The sequence below is a fragment of the Danio rerio genome, chromosome 5, assembly GCF_052040795.2.
Source record: "Danio rerio strain M-AB ecotype USA chromosome 5, GRCz13ab, whole genome shotgun sequence".
Lineage (NCBI taxonomy): Eukaryota > Metazoa > Chordata > Actinopteri > Cypriniformes > Danionidae > Danio > Danio rerio.
Genome location: NC_141025.1, coordinates 2,480,001 through 2,492,500, shown reverse-complemented (window position 1 = coordinate 2,492,500; position 12,500 = coordinate 2,480,001). Strand labels below are relative to the sequence as shown.

Here is a 12,500-nt window from a genome sequence, read left to right as displayed (position 1 = left end):
AAGTACAGTGTTTAGTGGCTCAGTGTATTACAGCAGTGTTTTTCAAAGACTAAACACTTTATTGATGTAGTGAACAACCAAGCACAAGTGTTCAGGACACAAACGAGTCGCAGGTAATGAAGTATTAAGCGTTTCTCTCAAAGATAAGCCTGTCTAAGCAAAATGCCAGTATGCATCTGTAGCTCTGCTCACGCTCCGCCTCTTTGCCCTTATTTGGTATTCCCCGGTTGGTGCGGTGACATGCGAACAAAATGGTGACGGTTGGCCACACCTACTGGTAGCTTCCTTTGAGTTCTTCATAATCCTATGGGTGATGTCACGGATACTACATCCATATCTTTTACAGTCTGTGGTTTTCCTCCACTGTACTCCAAATAAAAGCCAGAAACCTTTGCACAGGCCTATATAAAGGATTAATGCAGACAACTGATGATCAACAGTAAAAATGACCAGTCGAGAATGCATGATTATATGCTGTCATGGCTTTACAATCAATAAATGTGATTATAATGGAAGTCAATGGGGCAAAAACAGCACCAACATCACCAAAGGGGGGGTCAATCTGAACAGTACACAAGGGTTAACATCTATATTCTGTTCACACACACACACACCAAGCTTTCCAGCTCTATTTCTGTCTGTTGTTTCAGACAGTGGAGGAGATCGAGGGCGCTCTGGGTCATGATTTTTACCCCAGTCTGTGTGAGGAGCGTGTGCGCTGGGAGAAAGAGCTGGCCGGCCTGCGGGACGAGAACGAGAGTCTGACAGCGATGCTCTGCAGTAAAGAAGAGGATCTGAACCGCACTAAAGCCAGCCTGAACGCCATCAGAGAGGAGCGAGACCGCCTGCGCAGACGCGTGAGTTATGCTAACACCAAAACACATCAGAGATTACATGCAAACCTCAACGTGAAAAAACTATTCACTGTTAAGTGAGTTTGAGTTCCAGTGGTCAATGATGATGATAATAAATAAAAACAATACTCTCCATATTTTAGTTATATATATATATATATATATATATATATATATATATATATATATATATATATATATATATATATATACATATATTATATTATTATTATTAAATAAATACTTCATTCATTCATTGTGTTTTCAGCTTAGTCCCTTTATTAATCTGGTGTCGCCACAGCGGAATGAACCGCCAACTTATCTAGCATTTGTTTTAGGCAGTGAATGCCCTTCCAGCTGCAACCCAAAACTGCAAACCCACGCCAACACAGGGAGAACATGCAAACTCACAGAAATGAAAACTGACCCAGCCGAGGCTCGAACCAGCGACCTTGTTGCTGTGAGGCGATTTTGCTACCCACTGCGCTAACGTGCTGCCCCAAAAAATGTATGAAATACATTTAAAAATATTAAAAAAACGCCTAATAAATAAATAAAATGTTTTATGCTATTTAATAATATATATTTTATAATTTTTTTTATTATCTCGTTATAGATTGTTAGTGTTTTGATATCCAATATGATGCACAGCATCCTCAAAATACACAAATAAACACATAAATAAAAACAATAATATAACAATAATAAATTATCTATAAATAAATAAATGTTTTATACTAATTTAAAAAATATACTTTATAAGTGTAAAAACTGAACGCTTCACTAGCGAGAAAACAGTTAAACAAAGCATCTGCAGCACGTCAGGAATACACTGAAGCCCCCCGAGGTGAAGAAAATAATCATTTGTGGATCATTTTTATCCTGTTTAATATAATATAGTAATAGTTTTCATCTGTAAAGATATTTGTGTGTTGCTGATCATCCTGTGTGTATTCAGCAGTGTGTAAGTGTTTGGACCTGCATAGGCGCATAAATAACACACTCTGCTGGACTTTAGAGCAGCTCTTCGTTGGTCGATGGTGCTGTTGGTCTATTTCAGTTCCTCAAATTAACAATCCGCCTTAACACACCTTTTTTATACACCAGCACACCTATGAGTCCATAGAGTGACACAAATGAATCTGCTCATTAAACAACATGATGCAAAAACGGGGAAATGACAGTTGCGCTGGTCTGAAAATAGCAACAAATCACGCCAAACCCATCTTGCGCCGGCTGCATGACCGGGCCCTTTATGATAAATCACTTTTTGTATCATTTACTATGACTTATATAAGGGATAATGTCCTTCCAGCCGGCTGCTATGTAAATCAATCCCGACAGGTTTATCAGCAGATCTTGTGTAAGCCTGAAGACTTTTATTCTGTAATAAGAACTGGCTGGATGTGCATTATCAGGACTGCTGGCTATAAGAGTAAACTACTAGACACAAAACATTGATCTGGGCTGAAATATTCTAATGGGCCTTTAGTTAAATGTAAAGCTCGTATAGAGAAGATCTGAATGTGCTTGTGATGCTGTCTGTTGCGCTATTGTTCAGTTGTGCTCTCTAGGCACATTTCATTTGCTTTAGTGTGCTGATCAGTCCTGATGGAGTTTGCGTTCGCCTCTTTCTGATGTGTTTGCACTGTGAATCCATCAGCTCTTAACAAAGAGTCAAAACGTCAATACTGCAGAGTGTGTGTGTGCTCAATAATGCACACAAGAGTGTGTGTGTGAGAGAGAGTAGAATGATGACGGCAGTGACATTAAAGTGGTAAACAGACCTGTTTTACTTACACACACACTAAATACACACAGATGTATACATGCAAACCTACATTTACACAAGCACAGATATACACACACACACACACACACACCAATACTTTTACACATACACATGTACACATACAACCACACACACGAACATGTACATTTGCACACAGACAAACGCACACATACATTAACACACTTACACACAAACAAGTATACATATACACACAAAAACCCACACACATAAACATTCGTGCATTTACACACACACACACGCATGCACACTTTCAAGCACACATATTAACATACACAAACACATAAACACACATTTACTAAAACATACATGTACGTATACACACACATATATTTACACACACACACACACACAAACCCACATGCATGCACACATATTAACATACACACAAACCCACATACACACTCATATAAACACACACGCATACACTAACAAACAACTACACACGTTTGCACAAACACACACACGCACACTTATATATATATATATATATATATATATATATATATATATATATATATATATATATATATATATATATATATATATATATATATATATATATATACACGCACACACATTTACACAAACATACATGTACGTATACACACACCCCACATACACACTCATATAAACACATTCACAGAAACATACACAACTACACACACATATATTTACACAAACACACATACACACACTTATATACACTCACATATAATCACACACGTTTACACAAACATACATTTATGCATATGCACACACACACACTCAACCAACCACACACACATATATATTTACACTAACACACAAACCTAAATGCATGCACACACAAACAGGCACACATATTAACATAAACACAAATCCACATACACACTCATCTGAACACACATATTTACACTAACAAACAACTACACACACATATATTTATACACACACAAACAACCACACATACATATATAGACACACACACACACATGTATATTTACACAAACATGCATGCACAAACCTACATGTATGCTTTTACATACCAGCACGCATATTAACATACACACATATAAACACACACATTTACACAAACACACACACACACTTATATACACACACACATACATATTTATTTATACACGCACACACAAACAAGCACACATATTAACATACACACAAACCCACACACACACACATATAAACTCACACACATTCACACAAACATACACAAACAACCGCACACATATTTACACACAAACCCACATACACACTCATATAAACACACACTTACACAAACATACACATACGCATACACAAACACACATTTGTATACACACACACACAAACATGTGCATACACAAACACACACACACACACACACACATTTATACACACACACACACACACACACACATATACTCACACACATTTACACAAACATGCACATATGCATACACGCACAACCACACACGCACACACACATACATACACATATATATAGTTACACAAACACACAGAAACAAGCATACAGCACACACACAAACTCCCATGCACACTCAAAAATCTACACAACCCCACACACATACATACACACACACACACACACACATAGCAGACCATCCTTAATCAAAGAAGTCCTCTGCTACAGAGCAGAGCAGTCATTACTCTGTGCTGCACATCTGTACTCCAGCGGCTGTGTTTAAATATAGATCAGCTGCACACACACGGACTCTCTTTACCCAGTTTAACCCTAAAAACACACTGTATCATACCTAATGTAAATCACACACACACACACACACACTCACACACACTCACTGGCCACTTTATTAGGTACACCTGACTAGTACCGTGTTGGACCCCTTTTGTCTGTCTTAATCCTTCATGGCGTAGATTCAACAAGCTACTGGAAATATTCCTCAGAGATTTTGCTCCATATTGTCATGATAGCATCACACAGTTGCTGCAGATTTGTCGGCTGCACATCCATGATGCCAATCTCCCGTTCCACCACATCCCAAAGCTGCTCTATTGGATTGAGTTACTGTTGCCTTTCTTTCAGCTGGAACCAGTCTGGCCATTCTCCTCTGAACTCTGGCATCAACAATGCATTTGCACCCACAGAACTGCCGCTCACTGGATATTTCCTCTTTGTCGGAGCATTCTCTGTAAACCCTAGAGATGGTTGTGCGTGAAAATCCCAGTAGATCAGCAGTTTCTGAAATACCCAGAGCAGCCCTTCTGGCAGCAACAACCATGCCACGTTCAGAGTCTCTTAAATCTCCATTCTGATGCTCGCTTTGACCTGCAGCAGATTGTCTTGACCATGTCTACATGCATTGAGTTGCTGATTAGTATTTAGCATAAAAAACAGTTAAACAGGTGTACCTAATAAAGTGGCCGGTTAGTGTATTTCAGAAAACTTAAGGTTATTAGTTACCATACATTTTTTATTCACTAATAGAAATGATCTGATATCTAATTAGTAACTAATAGGCTTTGAAACTGATATGAAACACACACAACATGCCTTAAGAACTAATATTAAGTGAACTGTGTGTGTTTGATGATGGTATTGCTCAGGCTGTTGTGTCCTCTGTCAGGCTTCAGAGGGTTACTGCATGCCGTCGTCTCTGCAGAATCTGTGCGGATCGATGATCTGCTGCTTTTAGACGCAGCCTGTAATCTAATCTGACCGTCTGAAGCCGTTAGCACGCTAACATGATTAGCCGGAGATGCATGCAGTGAAAAGGCCAAAGGTTTTTTTTTTTAGAAACAGCAGGTCGCGTTCAGCACACACATTTATCATTCATCAGATCTGACCCGTGCACCACTGTCGATTCTGATGCACATACAGCTACACACACACACACACACACACACACACACATATACACATGCAGATGTACAGTGCTCAGAGTAAATGAGTACATACTCTTCAAATTTCTCAGTGCATTGCATCAGACCCCTGTAAGTGGTGTCGTTTGAAAGTGTAGAATCTATATTTTATGAACATATGCATCACTTTGGTGTTTATTCTACTGTACGAAAGTTATTTACACTTAAATACACAGTATTTTGGACACCCGAGCTGGGTATTGAACATTGGTTCATTTTCATATTTTTCATATGACACATGTACAAGTTATAGCTCAAATGAAAGCTCTTGCTGGTGCTCATACAGTTCTAGCGTTATTTTTACTGAATTATATTCACATATCAAACAGTTGCCGAATGAATCGCGGTGTTTCCATGGTGGAGAAGTGAAAACAATACATTTATGATCAATAAGCAGCCCCAGATAGCACAGACAGCTGTCATCTCTTACCTTATGCTGTGCGCTTCAGGGCCATTCTCCTCTGTTTTTGAGGTGATGTGCATAAGTAATCCTTTTATATGTCTGATGTGCTCCAAACACAGTGAATTATGTTTGATCAAACAACAGAATGGTGAAATATGAAAACAATGAGCGCTCCCTGTGGCTTGTACAGCACCTCTCATCAGTTGAAATACAATAACTCTTGCAGAGATTATGGTGGAGACATTTTTCTTTTTTCCTATGATTACAGACATGTGCAGGAACCACCAACATTAATTACAGCACGCTAGACCACACACAACCTATAAGGTACACTTTCAATTTAGAGTTTATAAAAAAAAAATACAAAAAGCGCCTCTTTTTTAACGTGTTTATTATAATGTACTTTATAATAATATAATAATGTAATTTATTAATATGTACCTATTGGAACCAGCAGGAAGCCAAGATTCTGACCGAAATCAGTCAAGTTTGGTAAAGGAGAAATCATGGTTTGGGGTTACATTCAGTATTGGGGACATTTGTGCTGCCCATTACATTACAAACCACAGGAGAGGGACAATTCTCCAGCAGGATAGCGCTCCTGCTCATACTTCAGCCTCCACATCAAAGCTCCTGAAAGCAGAGAAGGTCAAGCTGCTCCAGGATTGGCCAGTCCAGACAACAGACATGAACATTATTAAGACAGTGTCTTTTTAGGCTAATTGCAAATAGCGCACCTAGTTGGAATAAGCTGTTCACGGTTTGCGCTCATCAATGCCTGATTGACAGAGACAACATGAGTAAAGAGCAAATCAACATTACAGCATGAGTGGCGTACCTCGTATCGCACATAGCAACATCTTCTGACGTGATTGATCACCAACCCAGTTCGAATCCACCATCTGCTGAACTCGTGCTACTTTTTTTCTCCCCATTTAATATCAGATTGGAAAATTTTTTTTTTTTACATGAAGGAAACATTTTTAAAAAATAATGCAGATGTGATATAGAGCCCTATCATACACCCGGCGCAGTGTGGCGCAAGGCGCGGTGCAATAATTGTTTGGTAGTTTCAGCTTGGCGCAAGAGTGGTTTTGAGGCGTTGCGCTATGCTGTTTAAATAGCAAATGCATTAGCGCTCATATGTGCGCTCATAGGCGTTCTGGTCTAGAAAGGAAGGTGTTCTGAGGCGGACCGCTGGCGCGTTGCTATTTTGAGAAACTATAATAGATTTTTCAATAGACCAAAATTAACCCGGTCTAAACTCCAGCGCAGAGTTGCACCTCACTTACACACTGCTTAATACACACAAGAGAACAATAGACAAATATCTTTACATATGAAAAACATTAAATATTAAGGATATATATAGGATATAATAAGAATAGATATAGGATATAAATATAAAGGATTAAAATATTACAAAACATATTATTTTCTAGCCTACATAAATATGAAAAATCACTGCTTTTATGTCTTCTTCATCTCGGGAGGCTTTTTCAGTTCATTCATAACAATTTGCTTTTGTATAATGTTATTATTATTAGCAGTATTATTTATTATATCCATATTTATATTTGTTTTATTGAAAACAAGCTTAGATTTGCCCACCAGCATGTTTTAGACCATATGGGGCGCAGCATGTGTTTTAGGATATAACTCAGTATTTTGAGCACACTTGGTCATTATTGTTCATTTATTCGTTTGCTGGAAACTAGAACTGAATTTAGAAATAGTTTTAAACAAATATTTGCGCTTAACAAACGAAATTAATTATTTATAGACTAATTGATGTCTGTGTGTAAAGGTTTCCCTATCCAAGAGCGAAAGTGAAAGTGATCCATTATCTCTCATTCTCACGCAGTAGATGCTCTGATTAACAGTTTTCTGTTAAAACACTGTGAACTGTTTGCTTGTGAAATGCTCAGTTTTTCCACTTAGACTTACTTTGCGTCCTGTAAATAGTGAATGCGCTCTTGGCGCGACGCAGCTGCTCTTAAAGGGAATGGGAGATGAGGCTCTAATTGGTTTATTCTCAAAACACACCTATAACTCATTAAGAAAATAAACTCAACCCTTTTAGACCATGCGCCACGGCGCAAGGCAGATTTCCCGTCCTTAAATTAGCAAAAATGTGTTCTGACACGCCCTGAAAGTGTTTGCGCCCTGTGTTTTGCACTCTGCGCATGGACCATCAAAATAGAGCCCATAAAGTCACAAGTGTCTCGTGGGTATTTAATAATGTTTAGCCTTAATAAAGGTGCCTCCCTCTCTGTAAAAACTATATTGCTCAGACAACTGTATTTCCTCTGAGCAAAAGAAAAAATAGCTATGACATATTAATATTATTATTATATTTAAATTGTCTTTCGTTAACTAAACAGAATGCTGTAATTGGTCAAGCGCGGAAACGTCAGTTTGGAAATAACCCACACTAAACTGAGCAGACTGTAGTGTACTGTTAGTATTTATATAGATCAAAAATGAGTGGACAAGTGGATTTAGCAAACGTGAGAGAAAGAGGAGAGGAGGCATCTTTATTGAGGCATTTTCAATACACACCTTCTTCAAACAGACCCATGATCAGGAGAATGAGGGTACAGAAGAATACGTTATGGTCAAGTTAGATGAGTAAGCTAGCATTAACCAGGCGGAGGAGGCTAACGGCAGTGCAGCGCAGACTGTATTCATTGTGTGAGAGAGACAGACAGTAAAAAGAGAGAGAGAGAGAGAGAGAGAGAGAGAGAGAGGCCCTGAAGAGGAGAGAGACCGGAGAGAAGAGGTATAGTGTGTGTGATTTCAGATACTTTTAGATTTAAAATCAAGTTGATCTATGCTGTTTTGCTGTTTGCCTACTTTCATCACGAGGAGAGAGACAGTAAATAAAACTGCATTGGGAAGGCATTGTGTGTTATATGCCATGCCAATAATATGCTCTATAAGTTTGTAAACGCAATACATTAACATACCCTTTAAAAATAAATAAATAAAAATATAAATAAAAAAAATATATATATATATTAGGGATGTAACGGTATCAGAATTTCACGGTACAGTAATACTTCAGTATGAATGGCACGGTGTGGTATTTATTGAATAATTTACAGGAAAAACAAAACTAATGAAAAGACTCGAAAAAAGTGCCAAATGTGTTTATTTACCTTAACACTGGTAAATATCTGTAGCCATCTATCTGTAAGTTTCAAACAGGAACTTCAATTTTTCAATTTTAATAACAAAAAACTATAAAACCATGTAGAAAAAATAAAGTTTCAATTTAGTATTGTTGAAAACTCATCACATTCAACATGTAATCACTCACTCACTTAGATAGAGATGGGTTTTTTTAAACAAAATTATCATATAACATAATCTGGTAAAAGCTGGGATCTCTGGGTATTTACAATGTCCCCTGCAACAGAAAAAACCCCTCTCATTTGGGACTGAGGTTTCTGGGACAGAGAGATATGATTTAGCCAAGGTTGACAGCAGTGGGTAACGCTGTGCATTGTCTTTCCCTCACTTGAGAGGACAAACCATGAGTGAGATAGAGATCTCTGTGCGGGACAAGTCAATGTCTGCATCAATCTGTACAGTGTGCTGTGTTCTGCAGTCCCCATGACTGTTATTAGTCGTATTCCCGACTTATATTTCACCACATTCTGGCAGTGCCTGCATACTGTTTTTGTCTTTGTCTGTCACCTTTTCTCCTTTCTCGTATCTTTTTAGAAAGAAACCGAAATGCTTCCACACATCCGATTTAAACTCCGCTTTAGGTTCGATCATTTCCAGCTCTTTTCCTTCCCCGCTACTAGCAGCACACTCCATTTCCGCATTACTGCATCTGTAGTGACAACAGACCGCAAAGGATGATGGCCACGCCTAGGCTGATGGGAATTGTAGTTCCCGCTACCTCCCGTTCGCTTTATTCGCCTGAGCAAACTTTTCTCAGAAATATAGTTTTATTGAGTCATGCGCCTACGCTAATATTGAAGAAAATCACTATTGCGGTATGACGGTATTTACAATATTGTTACATCCCTAATATATATATATATATATATATATATATATATATATACATATATATTAGTACATTATATATAGTACTGTTTAGGTGAACTTGAACAAGTATACTATAAAACATGAATTTTCACTAGTTTTATTAGCATTTTTATTCAACGTTTTGAAGAATAAGTTAAATCTTTGTAGACTATAAATACATATGTACTATATATCATTTATTTAAATGTGTGGGCAACAAATTATAGATTCATTTTATTTAAAAATTATTATATTACTCTTAATTTTTAATTCAACTATAGGGGTGCGGCCAGGTAGGGGGCCCTACAAGACAATGTGCCCAGAGGCCCCTGGGTTCTTATCTGGGCCTGTTGATAGATTTATCATCATTAGTTTAGTTTCATTACATTATATATATAAATGTTGATTACACACACATGTTTGTTTATGATTAACTAATGTGAGCATGATCAGATCTACAGATTTTCTGCAGTATTGTATAATCATGAGGAAAGAGTGAGCTCTGTGTGTGTGTGTGTGTGTGTGTGTGTGTGTATCAGTGAAATAATAATAATACTGTGAGCTGTAGAAGTGTGTGAGGTGCTCCAGATTCACATTCAGTCCTTTATTTGTCCTTTGGCAGCTTTTCCACTGGCAGGAGAAGCTTTATTTGCCTTGAAAAATAATTCACAATCACTGCCAACTGTAGACACACACATGTTTATACACATGCTTGCACACATGCTCGCTCACACACACACACACACACACACAGGTGACCCAACAGAAGCCTGCTGTTTTTCTAATGTTTACTAAAATAACAAAAAAATGTCCTTGAAACTCAGTAGTTGGACAGATAATGCCAATATTTATTTCTTTATTGAGGTTAAACGTCTTTATAAAGAGCATATAAACTGACTAGTAGACTTGAACAAAACAAAGTATAATAATTATTATTATTATGATTATTATTTAATTTTCCAGTGCTGGGTTGCAGCTGTAAGGGCATCTGCTGCATGAAACATATGCTGGATGAGTTGGTGGTTCATTCCGCTGTGGCAACCCCTGATTAATAAAGGGAAAAAACTGACAAGAAAATGAATGAGTGAATATTATTTCATATTGTTTGTTGCATGTTCTGTGTCTTCATCAAGAGCACGATCATGATAGTAGCCTTTTTTATTTGACATATGTATTTGTTTAGTGTCTTCAGCAAGAGTTTAGTAATTCTACTGTCTCAATAATCTAATAGTATATAATAGTAAATAAGGCTCATTTTATTCTGGGACAGGGTCCTAACGAAGAGCATAGTGTATTATATTATTAGCGTATTATATTAGAATAATAAAAGATCTTCATATTTAGGTTTGTTTATATATATATATCTTATTGTGTGTGTGCGTGGGAGAAAGAGAAAGAGAACTGTTTGTGTGTGTGTAAATGTGTGTGTGTGAGAGAGAGAGAAAGGTGAGTGCGTGTCTGTGCGTATGAGAAAGCATGTGTTTGTGTGTGTGTGTGTGTGTGTGTGTGTGTGTGTGTGTGTGTGTGTGTGTGTGTGTGTGTGTGGTGTATTTGGATGAGTGTGTGTGATGTTCTGCTGTCTGTAATAGAGCTGAACTGAAGCCACATCAATGTAAGCATCTGCTCCTCTGATCTATGAGTGCACACTGTCTTATGCTCTGTGTGTGTGTGTGTATGTGTGTGTAGGTGCGAGAGATGCAGACTCGTCTCCAGAGTGTTCAGCCCGGCGCTCCGCCCAGTCCCGGCCGTCTGACTCCTGCTGGACGCCCCATAAACCCCAGCACTGGAGAACTGAGCACCAGCAGCAGCAGCAACGACATCCCCATCGCCAAAGTACACACTCACTGATCACACACACTATATCTCTCACAGACATACACTGTAGCATTGATTTTTGTTTCATGTCATCTTACTTTATTTTACTTTACTTTGCCTTTTTTATTTTATTTTAATTTTATTTTATATTTATTTTATTAAATTAAATTGTATTTATTTTATTAAAGTTTATTTTATTTATTTTAATTTGTTTTATTTTATTAAATTTTATACATTTTATTTTAATTTATTTTATTTTATTTTATTACATTTTATTAAATTTTATTTATTTAATGTATTTTATTTATTAATTTTAAATTATTTTATTTAATTACATTTTATATTATTTACCCATTTATTCATTAGTTTGAGTGTCTTGATCAAAGGCTTAGTACTGACAGCACATTTTATTCAATTTGTTATATTTTTAATTTATTTATAATTTTATTTCTTGTTTTTATGTTTAATTTATTATTTAATTTAAATAATAAAATATTATTATCATATTTATTATTTTAATTGTATTTTTTATTTTAATTTCAAAACTAAAATAGTTATAATAATGACTTTTTATTCAACTTTTTTCAATTTATTTTCAGATAATTTTGTACTTTTTGAAGTTTTGATAGAAGAACATACTATTCATAAGAGATATTAACTTGTTTTTATTCATCTATTTATTTAATAATTT

General features: G+C 36.7%; 1 protein-coding gene and 1 long non-coding RNA gene across 53 annotated transcripts in view; one reads left to right on the top strand and one right to left on the bottom strand.

Annotated features, from left to right (window-relative positions):
• The window catches only part of LOC147843774 (uncharacterized), a 321,977-nt gene that overhangs the window by 101,839 nt on the left and 207,638 nt on the right, over nt 1-12,500 (bottom strand). The window contains exon 2 of the long non-coding RNA XR_015490917.1: nt 4,787-4,923. This is a non-coding gene — a long non-coding RNA (uncharacterized LOC147843774). The remainder of the gene's footprint in view (nt 1-4,786; nt 4,924-12,500) is intronic.
• mcc (MCC regulator of WNT signaling pathway) overlaps nt 1-12,500 on the top strand; it is a 164,152-nt gene that overhangs the window by 111,896 nt on the left and 39,756 nt on the right. For all 52 annotated transcript variants that reach the window (XM_087251094.1, XM_087251093.1, XM_087251092.1 and 49 more), the window contains 2 exon segments: nt 651-857; nt 11,681-11,827. In XM_087251094.1, coding sequence (XP_087107220.1) covers nt 651-857; nt 11,681-11,827 — 354 coding nt within the window.